The sequence below is a fragment of the Saccopteryx leptura genome, chromosome 1 (assembly GCF_036850995.1).
Source record: "Saccopteryx leptura isolate mSacLep1 chromosome 1, mSacLep1_pri_phased_curated, whole genome shotgun sequence".
Lineage (NCBI taxonomy): Eukaryota > Metazoa > Chordata > Mammalia > Chiroptera > Emballonuridae > Saccopteryx > Saccopteryx leptura.
The window spans coordinates 58,622,275-58,636,984 of NC_089503.1; the positions used below are offsets into that span (position 1 = coordinate 58,622,275).

Genomic DNA, 14,710 nt, shown 5'->3' on the forward strand with positions numbered 1-14,710 from the left:
TCTACCCCTTCCCCTCCCCTCTCTCTCTCTTTCCCTCCTGCAGCCATGGTTTGATTGGCTTGTGTGCATTGGCCCTGGCCGTGCACTGAGGATGGCTCTGTGGAGGCTCCACCTCAGGGGCTAAAAATAGCTCAGTTGTAAACAGGGCCTCAGATAGGCAGAGCAACAGCCCCAGATTGGGATTGCTGAGTGGATCCCAGTCAGGGCACATGCGGAGTCTGTCCCTGTATCTCCCCTCCTCTCACTTGGAAAAGAAGAAAAAAAAAAAAAAAAAAAAAAGTGTTCTCCTTACTACTAAAATCTCACATAGAATTATCACTCCAGAAAAATGTGCCATGAGTAGCCATCCCCTCAGAGTGCACACACTCTCTGGTTGAAGGGGCCAGATGGGGCGCTGCGGCACGGGGGGAAACAAGCCCAAGGTCACACAGGAAACTGGGGCAGAGCCAGAGCAGTTATCTCCTCCCCACTCAAGCTCATAGACTTTATCAAGGAAGGGGAGATGTGGGGGGTGGGAGAGGTACCCACATAAGGGGCAAGAGCTCCCTGTGTGATCTTAGCCAAGCCACTCTGCTCTCTGGGTCTCAGGTTCCCCACCTGTATAGAAAGGAGTTGCACTAGATGATCTCCAAGGGCCCTTGCCCCTCTGGCATTCTGGGCTCCACTAATCTAGGTGTTTGAGTGCCACCCCACCCCAAGGCTGAGGTGGAATGAAAGGGTGTGCAGATGGCAGAGATTTGCTTCAGTGACAGAACAATGACAGCTGGCCAGAGCCATAAACATTCCTTCCTTTTCTTTCTTACCCACACCCACCCATCCAGGCTGGTGGCAACTTTACCTGCAGAAAAGGTGGACCCAGGCTTCCGCATGCACCTACCTGGGCATACAGATTCTGCTGGGGGTAGGCACTTCTGATTGGATACATGGCCGTCTGATAGGGGTTGGGTGATGGGGAGTAGGGGGGCGGAGCAGTATTACTCTGAGTCGGTGGGACCTTGTATGGTGTCCCCGCAGTATATCCTGTACCAAAGCAATAAGAGAGACTTCCAATTAGTTGGCAGAACAGCATTGCTGGAAGGCAGCAGGTCCCAGTCATGACTTCCCAGACAAGAACGGGCTGAATCCAGGCTGGAAACATAGATGAGAACAGAGAACAGGGCTCCAACCAGAGAGCCCTGGTCCCAGAGGCAACTCCCTCAGTCCTGGTGCACAGGGCTGCACGTGATTATGGCATCTTTTATTTCTCTGGGTCTCAGGGTTCTCATCAATAAAATAACAGATGGAACCAGATGATCTCCTAAGGGACCCTTGCAGCTCAGACAGTCTGGGATTGAGCTACATGCCGGGAGAGGCAGGTGCACACAGATGGGGAACCCTAAACCTGCTTGCTCTTTATTGCACTATCTTCCTGCTTTTCTACCTCCTCACTAAGCACCCAGGGTATCTTCTGCTGCTGTTTCTTTTTGTCTTGCTTTCCCCCTTACTTTATATTTCATTTTCCCCTTGTATCTCTCTCCGTCCACTACATCCCTCTTCTTTCCTGTCAAGTTTTAAGGTGAAAACTCCATACAAAACACCATTCAGAGATCCTCATCTTCTGAGATGCTGAAACACTCTGCTCCACAGAGCTGTCCTTCCCTCTCCTCCTGGGGCTGGGCTCTGCCTGAGGGACTGAAGTCAGGAATCACAAAGGTTCACATCAATTTGAAACCTAGACCATGAGGGTAACAGCAGGGTAGACAAAAGCTGGGGGTGAGGCTGAGAAGTCAGGCCCCCACAAAATCACAATCAGCCATTCAAATAAACTGCTGCCTCTGAATCCTCTGGAAAAGAAACTCAGATTCTACGTTCACAGGAAAAACCTGAAACATGCATCATTCAGGAATAAAGAATCACAAATGAATGACTGTACGGAACTCAAGGATCTATACAAGGGAATCCTGGGGCTCGAAAAGGCAAGCCTTTACAGGACCTTCTCCTTTCTGAGATGAAGGGACAGTGACATACTGTCACAAATCTCTCTTGGTCCACATCACAGCTCTGGTGTGGTGCCCCAGGTCCCGAATCAGTTGGTAGGATATGGGAGCTGCTGTTTAGTCCCCACAAAGGCACCACAGAGTATGTCCTGTTCTTTCCCCCAAATCATGTCATTTAACTTTCCACCTGGAGATCCACAGTTCCATGAGAAACCAATATTGTAGTCAAATACACTTGGGAAATAAGCAATGAAGAGGGAGTGGAAATAATACATGAAAGAGAAGGGAGCAATGATAAGAACTAGAAGCTAACTGCAAGAGGAGGTGTGAGTCAGCTGAGGGAGAAGTCCACAGCAGGCTCCTCCAAGTTTCTACACTGCAGAGGTAATCATGAGAGGTGGTCACAGGAGGAGAAGCAGACACTGTAGGGGAAGATGGAGCCTAGGTGTGCAGACATCTAGGAGGAGAGATCTGAGGTGTACTTCACCGAGAGACACAGTTTACTTCTCTGTAAAACAAAGGGGGTTGGTCATGTCCCAAGAGGACACAAGGGACTATGATTCCAAAGGATCTTAATCATCTTAATCTTAATTAAGGATCTTAATCTTATCTTGCAGAAAGAAGAAAAAAGAAAAGGAGGGAAAGAGGAAAGGAGGGAGGGAGGAGAGAGAGAGAGAGAGAGAGAGAGAGAGAAGAAAAAAGAAAAGAAAAAAAGAAAGCAACAATGTAAAATAGAGATAAACATGGTGGTTTTTTATTCCATGACCCTGAGGAATTTTGAAATGACAGGATGAACTGTGAATCTCTACGACAGGGATGTACAGGAGACCACTCCCAAATTTATTTTACCACAGAATCTTCTATTCATACTATCAACATTTAAACCAGGCAAATTACAGTTTTTGGTAATAGTAGTCTGTTTTGGTAAATAAAGTTTTATGGTAGCAAAGCCATGCCTGTTCATTTACATATAACTACAATGGTAGTTGTAACAGAGACCATATTGCCTGAAAAGCCTAAAATATTTATTATCTTTCCTGGCTCATGATTTAAAAGGATAAAACAAGGTATGGGGAATCCTACCAGAGCGAAGAACATCTCTCTTCTACAGGACAGCATGATACCCCCAAATCCTAAGATGCCTGTCTCCGAAAGCTATCCAGCACAGAGTAATGGCCACAAGTAGTCTAGAGCCAGACTGACTGCCAGGTCCAAACCCCAGCCTTGCTACTTAACAGCTGTGGAATATATCAGTCTCCTCACCTATAAAATGGGGGAGGGTGTAATGATAGTACTTACTTTGGACTACTATGATAAATACATTAATAAGTGCAAAGCCCTTACCCTTAGAATAGTGCCCAGTACATTAAAAGCACTTCATAAAGGATAGCAATTATTCTTTTTCTCTCACTGTACAGGGAGATACTGGGCTTCCTGTCCTGGGGGTGTATGAGCAGAAACTGGTCAGAAAGATGAGAGTAGATCAGAAGTTAAATGACGACTTCCATGGCATGATCCAACTTGAAACAGAGACCCCAGCAATCTATGATTCTAAAATTATATAAAATGCCATCATTTTAGGACTTTAAAGTTAACAAGCCAACAATATTGGTGACTTTTTTTTTTTCTTCTTTTCCAATGAGAGGAAGAGAGATAGAGAGAGAATCCCACATGCGCCCCAACCAAGATCCACTCAGCAACCTCCATCTGAGGCCGATGCTCTGCCCATCTGTAGCCATGCTTGCAACCAAGCTATTTTTAGCACCTGAGGTGGAGGCTCCACGAAGCCATCCTCAGAGCCTATGGCCAATGCTCTCGAACCAATTGAGCAATGGCTGTGGGAGGCAAAGAAAGAGAAAGAAGGGGAGAGAGAGAGAGGGAGAGAGAGAGAGGGAGAGAGAGAGAGAGGGAGAGAGAGAGAGAGAGAGAGAGAGAGAGAGAGGGGAGGGGGAGGGGTGGAGAAGCAGATGGTCGCTTCTCCTGCATGCTCTGACCAGGAATTGAACCTGGGACATCTACATTCTGGGCCAATGTTCTACCACTGAGCCAACTGGCCAGGGCCTGGTGACTCTCCTTTATGCTCCCTAAGAATGTGCTCTGGAATTCTGTTCCCCTGGGGAAGCTGCATGCATCCCTCTGCACCACAAGGACAACCAGCTTTCAGTGTTGAGATAATCCCTCTGAGGAAAATCAAAAGGCTCCAAGACAGTGCAGTAGAATTTGGTTTCCACATCTAAGAATAACCCTGTGTGAGGATGTTTCCCTTTTTTCATGTTACAAAATGAAGACACACACATACTCAGAATACAAATCAGTTGCCAAAACACACTTGGCAGCCAAAATGATGATGCTGCAGAAGGCCCTGCTTGTTTGTCCAGACAGTCTGAGAAGGGAGAAGTAGAACTGCAGAGCCAGAAGGGATCACAGAGATCATTAGGACCCACACAAACGTCTCATAGATGAGATAATGAACAAATGCTGAGTGAGCAGGCGAGCAAGCAAGCAACTGCTCATAAGGACTTGGGACTCAGTCTTGTTCCCTGTACCTACAATGGTTCTCAAGGTTTTATGTCAGAAGGCTGCAGAAACTGCCCTGGGACCCCATCCTTGGCCCTGTTGGCGAGTCAGGTCAATTCTTTTCTCAAGAAATACCCCTATTTGGATTAGATAGTATTAGAGGGACCTTTCTAGTGCTGACATTCTAAGTCTGAGTATTTCTAAGGAAATCATTGCTGAGGACCTTCTACAACTGACTGGTGGTCCTGTTTATACCCTTGAGTATCACTGGAAAATTTCTTGGGCTGTGGCCCAGCCTACCTTGAGCATCACAAAATTCATTACTTTGAGCATCTAAGTAAAAGAAGCTGTTGGGTTTGATGCAAAAAAACCTCATGCATTTTGCTCAAATGAACTTAGACTCCACTCACTCATGGGAGGCCTGGCTCTCCTTAAAAGAGTTCTAGGTAAGTCTGAATGTCACAGTTAAGTGTTTGGAACGCTAGCTATGCTTAAAGACATTACAGACTTGAATTCAATGCTCTCTGCTTGAGATGAAGCACTTGGGAGTCCAGAGGGACAGAGACTTCCTCAAAATTGCACAGCAAATCAGTGCAGACCTGGGCCCAGAGTTCAGGGTTTACCATGCCCTGGGCAGAACTCCTTTCTGAGTTATAGGTCTCTGTGGTCCAATGTTGGGCACTTGATATATTAGCCTTCGTGATATCATTTCACTAAAGACAGTACTGTGAGAGAAAAAAAGGAATTTGATCACTAGAAGTCCCAGCTTTATTTTAAAAGAGGCTTAGTTTATGACACCGTGTTCTTTCAGGTTCCTAACTGTAATTTTAGGCTCCGTCAAACAGGATAATAAAGAGAGTGTATACATTAGCAAGGTAAAACCTTTCAGTCATCTTTTTAATCCATTGCACTGTCATAAATCCCTTTCAATTGTAGAGCCCCTACACCTTCAAAGGCATTGATCCTCACATCAAGGATGCTTTTTAGATTAATCAGTTTATTGACCATTAGATTTATATGTCTGGAAAAAGCTCTATATCTGATTCTTGCCTTGACCCTCAAGTCTCCTTGTTGGTAGCTGAACAAGAAAGTGCTGAATAAGTAAGAGGGAAACCTAATTACAAACAGGATTAGCAAGTGTTGGTGAAATTAAATTGAATTTATTAAAGTGCCCTGAATTTTCTGTGGCATTAGAAACCAGAAAATCTGTGTGCTGGGAGGAACCCTAATGGGTATGGGAGGGTCAGTCAATCCAACCTCTATTTAAAAGTTACACAGGTTCATACATTACTTGCTTAATGAGGGGACTATAATAACCTGTGAGAGAGCAGGAGGATATACTACTAGACATTTCAATGGGACTACAGGAAGATTTCAACATAGAAGGCAAAGCCTTCTAATACTCAGACTTTCTCACTGCGAGAAGGGTTGTTCTGGAGGAAATGAGCAACCCCATATCTGGACATGTGTGAGCAAAGGCTAGTGGGCCAACTACTGGTCAGGGCAGCTAGGGAGGAGGTCCCTGCTAGAGTGGAGGATATTGAGTACCCAGCACCAATGTGATAGAATCCGTCTAACAGCTACAGAGAACTTTAAAGATGACCCAGAATATCCTCCTTATTTTACAGCTGGAAAAACCAAGGTCCAAAGCATGGAAATGAATTGTCCAACGTTACACACACTAAATCTAGAATCAACTCTTGGTCTTTCCACTCCAGGCCTCTTTCTGCTGCATTATAGCAGATGTGTCTATAAGCATCAATATCCATAGGTATAGATCTAGGGGAGAATATATATGTCCATGCCCATTTACATACATAATGCCACAGGTATCTGAAGAAAACCCTACTGCTGCCATCCTTCTTTTAAAGAGTACAATCAATCTCAAGAAAAAAGACAGTAATAGCAACTTAACTTGGGTAATACCTTTTACTAATTGTGCCGCTTGTTGGATGGCAATAGGTATATTACCTTTCTGAGCCTTAGCTTTCAAACTGAAATAAAAATATACCCAAATAATAAAACTGCAGTATGGATTAAATGAGCGGGTGATTATGAAAGCATATTCTCCAAAAGGTGAGAATCATGCTATATAAAAACATAAGCTGATGTTGACATCCAGGAGCAATGGTAACTAAAAGGAAAATAACACTGGGTATATTAAATAAAAAAGACATACCATATATTCTTCTAATCTACTTTTTTAATAGATTAATAATCCACTGAATCACACACTATGGGGCCTGGTTACAACATCCCACCCAGTCCTTGTCCAGCCCCGGCTGGAACAACTTTAGAGACAGGCACTGGGGTCTTTGGTCTCCCAGGGGATATTTAGCAATGTTTAGAGACATTCTTGATTGCCATAACGAGGGCTTGCTACAGGCATACTGCGGGAGGAGGCCAGGGATGCCTCCAAGCATCCTACAATGCATGGGAGAGCTTCCCACAACAGGCGTCCATTGTTCCAAGGCTGGAAAACCCTGTGCTAGCTGGAGGAGTCCTCTCTGTCTAAGGGTCCACAGGCAGAGGTTCAAATGTTCCTTCTGTGCTTTCCCTTGAAATATAATAACCTGTGGGCCAGGTGAGCACTTCCTGCTCCCTCCCTCACTGCTTTGTAACTCCCTAAAACTAGCTGCATGAGCAAAAAGGATGACCTTTCTGGTGTGAGGAGGGCCAATTTTTTTGTGTGGGTATAAAAACCTCTTAAAATAGTGTCTTATAAATGTCACTTTTAAAAGTTCCCTTTCCTTTCTTCCTAAGAGACAACTCAGTCCCAACCAAGGGGAACAAGGAAAGGAGGAGACAGGCTGTATTTACTGAAAGCCGCAGAGGATGCTTGGTAAGTTCGGTTCTCGGTCCCGGTGTCCACTGGGAGGTGGAAGGTGCCTTCCGTGCCACAGGAAGATGAGTTCTGTGGCCAGGCCTGTTTCATCAGCAGAGTTGCTTAAGGGAAGACACAAGAATGGCATTAGGCAGAAACAAGAAGTGGGCACCACCAATCACAGACACAAAGCAAGGGTCTTGGGCTGGACAGAAACATAACTCAAAGGGCCCTGTTCAGACACGCAGGACGGTTCAGCCTTTCTGAGTTGGGCAGGTGGTTGTGAGTGCTGAGGTAAGCTTCCAAATGATGTGAAATCTAGGATATCTGAGTTTAAACTAAATTAGGAAAGTCAGAATTTTCCACCCACTACTAAAACCATGAAGATGCCTGTGAATACAGCCTCTGTTGTATGACACTCGAGCCTAAAGCTCTGGATATATGTGAGCTGCTTTCTCAAAAATGTGTAGTAACTTGGAGCCTTTGACTATATATTGGGCCTAATCAATCGAGTACTCTTTTAATGCCTGAAATCTCATCTGGAGGTGTATGTACTTATTTGTTTGTTTTTATTGACTTATTTATTTTTAATTGGTTTTAGAGAGAGATAAAAGAGAAATGTTGATTTGTTGTTCCGTTTATGCATTCATTGGTTGATTCTTTTTTTAAAGATTTTATTTATTCATTTTAGAGGGGGGAGAGAGAGAGAGAAAAGAGGGGAGGAGCAGGAAGCATCAATTCCCATATGTGCCTTGACCAGGCAAGCCTAGGGTTTTGAACTGGTGACCTCAAGTTTCAGGTCGACGCTTTATCCACTGCGCCACCACAGGTCAAATTGGTTGATTCTTGTATGTGCCCTGACCGGGGACTTGAACCTGCAACCTTGGTGTGTTGGGATGACACTAACCAAGTGAGCTACCCGGCCAGGGCTGAGGTGTATTTAATAAGTTGCTTTCAAAGAGAGACCCCAAACTACCACATGACATGAACCTTGCTGGACTGCCATCTGTTTTAAAGGACTGAGCCTGGCAGCTTAGAAGGCCCATGTTTGCCAGTGGGCATTCCCTGCTCATTCCTCCTGTATGCCCGGCTGGCGCCAGAGAGACAAACTCCTTGCACACCCTTTATACCTCCTGCTGAGGGGTTACTGGTACCTCCCTCACTTTGAGATATCTCCTCATAAATTACAGGTGATCTTTTGGACCATTAAGAAAGTAAATGTCAAACTTGAAGCAGGTGTGAAATAGAGATGAGGAGAGCTCAGTTTGAAAGAAATCTACAGACTTCCCAGGCTGACTCAAAACTAGGCTTGAAAAATTTGGAGGATGATGCTTCATGTTTTAGAAGTAGGAATAATTAAAAAAAGAACCCCCAAAAAACAAAAACAAAAACAAAAAAACTTACCTTCATGATATCCTGTGGGGAAGGAGAGAGGAAATAGGGTTTCAAAGGGGAGAAATGCCTAACATTTTAGATATTTCCCTTGATACACTTTCAAACACGAGAGGAGAAACATTCTCTCTTTTACATTCAAATAAGGTCTTGGGAGTCATGGATATGGGGTGTTTTAAAGTACATTAGAAGGAGGTGGGGCTGCACTGCAACAGTCTGATATACTTGAAACATTTTAACAAGGGACTAAGGTAAGACAGGATTTTATGAGAAGAAAGTGTGCCTGCACACTCTAATTCCATCAGAACAAGGATGTCCAGGACAAGATAACCCATAACCCCCTGCCTGTCTGAGTACTAGGTAATGCCTCTGGTTCCTTCAGTCATGAAGGGACTGGGCCCAGAGAAGGAAGCCAAGGACTGGTGTGTTTGCTGGTCCAACGCCAGAAATGTAGCTGTCATGGGCTGATCCTGCACTTGCATTAATGGCCCGCAATATATACAGCAGATGCTGAGAAATGAGAAGAAAATCATGGGCAGGGAAGTGACACTAAAAGGAGAATTCTGGCAGAAGAAATGGAAACCCAGCAGAATTCCATTCAGGCCTTTGCTGGACCATCAAGTCATGGCTTTGCAGACAATGCAGGACAAGGGCAGGCAGTTTTAAACAATTATCTTGGGTTTCTTTTTCCAGGATCAGGGGTAAGTGTGGGTTGGGGATTAATAAAGGATCCAATTAGTGCTGATAAATCTTACCAAGATGTCTCCAAATTTAGAACCTGCCATTCCATGTGGCTGGATAGCCCTGCCCACCCAAAACAGCTCCCTAGAGGTGGAATATGTAGTTCTGAGAAGTCAGACAAAACAAATCCATGCCCTCAAGACCCCACAGGGACTCGCAGGAGGCCTGAATTTGGCTGCAGAGAATTTGGAGGTCCAGTTCCGGTCCAGCTGTTTCCCCAAGTAGTGCATACTTGACCATAATTTTCTTCCTAAGCCAAAAGTCTGATATTAGCCTGAAGGACTATGCGACAAAGTAAATAAATCAAAATTAACCAAAGAGTGACTGAGGCCTCCTGCACTCAGCACTGAGGGGAGAGCCACGGTGGACAGGAACACACGTGGGTCATGGTCACCGCACACAAGGTACTTATGATCTAGCTGGGGATGCAACACAGCCACACGCCAACCAGAGAGTGAACAAGACAGCACTGCATACCGTAAAATAACGTTCCAGATTAACCAGGAAGAAGCAAGTGCGACTGTGCCTTTGATTGTGTCTTTCGCAAGTGATCAAGTGAGCTACACTATACATGTTCCTAAACAAGTATCTTCTGATTTTATTTTATAAAGAAAACAAATTTTAGTCTTTTCTATATTTATTTATATATTTAATAGTTAATAATTTAAATAACTGGATAAATAGAAATAGACTAAAAACAAAAAAGAATATTCGTTGTCAGCTTGACTTCTTCATGCTGTATGTACCGTATGACCTTCCTCCTCCATAAATTTTAAAGTAACCCATTCTGTTGGTGGTAGTGATTCAGAGCTCGGCTATGGGTTGAAGACAATCCGACTGAACCTTTCAGAGGCATGGGAACAGAGGAGCTTGCTCCAACAGGCACGTTCGTTTGCCATGACAGGTATCAACTCCTAGAAGTATTTTAAACTGGGTGGTAGTTAAATACAAGTGTATACATATGTCAAATATTATTGCGTTGTACACTTGAGATTAGTGCATTGTATGTACTATAGGATATGTGTTGTTCCTCAATTTAAAAAAGGAGAAAGAAAAGAGAAAAAGAGAAAGCAAAACAGAGAGAGAGAGAGAGAAAGAGAGAGAGAGAAAGGGAGAAGGAGAGAGAGAGAACCCTTGGCAGTGAAGGGCCATGGCCCAGTCACAGCATGCTGCCCATGTCCAGTGCTGGGTTGTTCACTTCTCCGGATACGGGGCCCTCACGCCCTCTGACACTTGAACAGTCTGTTAAGCACACTTACAAGGAGGAGAGGCAGCAAGGGACCATCATCCTGAACAATGTAGTAAGTCAGGAAATCTGAATTCTATCCTGGGCTGTGCCACTTATTAACTGTGAGACCTTGGGCAAGTCACAACCTTTCTAAACTTCACTTTGCTGTCTCATAAGACGGCAATAACAATCCCTCCCTGATTGCTTCATAATATTGATATGAAGACCAAAAATAAAGTGTCGTCCAGTTTTATAGTTTCTAATCCTGGTAACTGCCTTGTCTTCCTTCCATCCCCACAGTTATAGACAGCTCTAATTTTTTTTTTTAAAGATTTATTGATTTGAGAGAGAAAAGCGGGGAGGAGAGGAGCAGGAAGCATCAACTCTTAGTTGCTTCTCATATGCGCCTTAACCGGGCAACCCTTAGCATTCCAGGTCAACACCCCAAGGACTGCGCCACCACAGGTCAGGCTGGATAGCTCTAATTTAAACTCTAATCCTCTCTCCCCTGAACATTGCAACTGTTTCCTCGCTGTCCTTTTTGTTTTAAAACTGCCAATTATAATCTCCAAGCTGCACTTAGACTGATATTTCTGAAACCTAAACCCAATCACAAAACCTTTCTTAAAAATATTCCATGGTTGTCTACTGCCTATAGGCTGATGGCTGACCTCCTTGTGTGGCATTCAAGGGCCTTCATGACCTAGTCCTATGGTCTCTCTAGACTCTCTCCTTGTTCTCACTCTCCATCTCTGTACTACTGCCATACAAATTGTTTATCATTCCTAGAATATGCCAAGGAATGTCACATTTCTGTATTTTTGTTCACAATGCTCACTCTTCCTGGCCCAGACATTCCTCAGATGCTACCTTGTAAACATTTTTAAATTTATCAATCATAAGCTGAAGACTCATCTATCTCTACTATGAAGTCTTTTCTTTCCCCGCTCCTTGGCCACAGCCCCTTCACAGATCACAGTCCCAGGTTCACTATCCCAGTCTCTGTAATTCTCAGAAGCAGGCTTCTCTGCCTCTCCCACTAAACTGAGAGCTCCTTGAGAACAAGGATCCTAATTGGTCTTTGAATCTGCCAAGCTTAGGGCCTGGTATAGAACTGTGGGTGCTGTAACTGGAAGGGTGGGGAAGCGCAGCAGCTTCTCCCACATTCTTCTGTCCAAGTTCATATATCCTGAGGCAAACAAAAAAATGACTCCCCATAAAAGATAGGAGAAACAAGTCAACTAGCGAAACTAAAATAATAACATAAAAGGACAGGCTATTAGCATTTAAAGGGACTTCAGAAATCATCTGGAATAAAACGCATTTTCTTTGGCCTGGAGACATTAGCAAATTGCCCAAGATCACACAGCCCACAGCAGTGGCAAAAATTTCACAGCTCATCTCCTGGAAGATGTGCCACACACAAATTCAGTATTCAACATCCAAATAATTTAAGGGTAAAAGTTGAGAAGGTACACAGAGATTTTACAAAAACATTATTCTGAGCAGCCCAGGTGAGGGTGTGAAAGTGGCAAGTCCCTCCCATGGTCCCTTCCTGTCTGTAACAAAAAGGACCTAGTCAAGTTACACTGCTGGGACCCTCACAGGTGCCCAGAAGTTCCTGTGGTGCCTTGGGCCTGGAGTCCACACTGCCCAGAGAACCCAGCTCTGGTCCCTTGTTCATTTTAGCACACTTGACCCTCACTTCTCTCCACCCAGGAAAATGCCCTGAAAAAGATCCAGAGCTCAGGATCTGGGCTAAGGAAACAGATTGTATCTTAAGTCAACCAGGTCTTCAAACATGTCAGACTGCCAATGGGGTTGAAGGATCTGACCCTGGGGCAGACTGGTTTTGGGGGGGTTCTTACAGGCATAATCAAGGTACTCCTCTAAGGGGCTGCCACAAAGCCGCCAGAGGAGCCATACTGGCCCAGGAATTTTTGTTCACTTGTTTGAATTCAGCAGCCAAGTTGGGGTGAAGGTTTCTCTCCTAGGTCAGATGGGGACCCCGGAGGTGAGGAAGGGGACAGACGCCTTTTAGTGCCATGATCCTTTACTGCTGCCCTAGGGGACGGTTAGTGTGTGTCTCCAACCCATGATTTTGCACCATCAGACATGTTCCTGCATGCTTTAGGAACTGCTGCTGAGCCACCTGGGGGAGCCCAAGCCTAGAGGATGGGATCTGGGGAGGAAAAGGAGAGGGTATCTACCGTTGTTACAAGGTAACACATTCATAGGCCATAATACATATGAGGAAAAATAGCTCTCCTACCATACGCTGAATGCAGGAACTGAAACTCTGTTGGATAGAAATGTTAGTTGAAATTACCACTAAGAATTTGTGCAAAGTAGTACACATTGCAGTTACAAAAACAGATTTTGTCTCAAGTTAGCAGTTTACCCCAAGCTACACAAGAATCAGGGAAAAGGAAAGAGGGTGTCACTCCCTGGAGGGGAGTGACAGACTTGCCACCCAGAAAAGCCCGTTCGTTGAGGAAGGGCACCTCCCTGGATGCCATGGCACCTTCCAGACAGCTGACCCAGAGGCTGCCTGCCTGTGAACAAGCTCGAGCTCCTGCGCTTCACTCCTCCGTGCTAGAGTAAATTTCAATTCTCCCAAGTACTGCAGAGGGAGTGCACACATGACAGAGACTGTTTGTGCTAGAGGATACGAAGGATCAGGGACAAAATCATCATTGTGGCCTCTGGTAAAATGGGAGTACAGTAGGTGGAGCACAGGCTGTGGGCTCAGAGTGATTGGATTTGAATCCCAGCTCCGCTGCTTTTTAGCTGAGCAATGTTGGACAAGTTATTTAACCTCACTGAGCAAAATCGAAAGCAAGAAGCTCTAACTTACAGGACTAAAGTAAAAATTAACGTTTGCGACATGTCTTATACAGTGCCTGGAAGGTGACAGGTGTTCAGAAAACACAAATCATTCCCTTTGCCTTTCCCCAGGATCACTGTATGTCACATGGAAATAATATATTTGTACTTTACAAGGCTGCTATGAAATCAAGTGAGACCAATAGATGAAAATGATTTACAGATTTCTTGCAAGGCACATCCTTTGGTCTCCAGATTCTGAAAATAAGCGTCACATACCTTTTGGGGGGAGGATTGGCAAAGAGTTCTTAAATACTATACTAGACTCCTGAAGTCATTAAGAGCTTGGAAAAAAGCTCCCAAGTACCAACATTACCTTCAAACCAATGAAACGTTCCCCTCCATCCTGGGGACAGATGACATATTAGGGTACTCAGAGCTGCTAAAAATACCTCTTTCTGAAACAATTTCTTGGTCTCCTTGAAGAAGCTGAGAAGAATTTAAACCTGAGAGCCTGGCTCCTGTGCAGGTTTCTACCCCCGCAGGCAACTCTGGTATCACAAATGGCTGGCTCTGGCAGGAAGCTGAAAGTAACCTCCAGTGTCCTCTCTGTCCTTGAGCCAATTGGTTCCTCCACAGCAGGAGCTCTCCCACTGCAGTCAGGAGAGCTGGTGAGGGCAGACGCCAGCCTCACAATATACAAACAGATCTCGTGTGAGTGTGTGTGTGTATGTGAAACAGACCAGTGTGTGTGAGCACACGTGCACGCACCCACAAGCACTATAACCCTGGCCTTCCAACTCTCAGCTTGGGTCTGATACAAACGAGCTAATCCTACCTTTTCTGATGGATTTTGTAGGTTCCTAAGAAAATGCTTTGGGTTGGTTTAGTCATAGCCTTAAAATGTGTTGACTTTATTTTCTTTAATTTTTTTTTTTTAGATTTTATTTATTGATTTTTGGATAGAGGAGGGAGAGAGAAAGAGAAAGAGCGGGAGAGTGAGAAAGATGGGGGAGAAGCAGGAAGCATCTACAGGTAAAAGTTGCTTCCTGTATGTGCCTTGACCAGGCAAGCCCAGGGATTTGAACCGGCAACCTCAGCGTTCCAGGTCGACTGTGTTGACTTTTCAAACTACAAAACTGGGGAAAATCAAGTTTGATGAGGGCTGAAGTTTTGTTTAAATTAAAGCTTAATCAGTACTTTATA

General features: G+C 44.6%; 1 protein-coding gene across 4 annotated transcripts in view; it reads right to left on the reverse strand.

Annotated features, from left to right (window-relative positions):
- FAM168A (family with sequence similarity 168 member A) overlaps window positions 1–14,710 on the reverse strand; it is a 208,123-nt gene that overhangs the window by 7,818 nt on the left and 185,595 nt on the right. For 3 of the 4 annotated variants that reach the window (XM_066368406.1, XM_066368385.1, XM_066368415.1), the window contains exons 4-6: window positions 12,951–12,977; window positions 7,314–7,439; window positions 878–1,020 (exon numbers count right to left, since the gene is read on the reverse strand). In XM_066368406.1, coding sequence (XP_066224503.1) covers window positions 878–1,020; window positions 7,314–7,439; window positions 12,951–12,977 — 296 coding nt within the window. The remainder of the gene's footprint in view (window positions 1–877; window positions 1,021–7,313; window positions 7,440–12,950; window positions 12,978–14,710) is intronic. The other variant, XM_066368395.1, reaches the window with a different exon arrangement.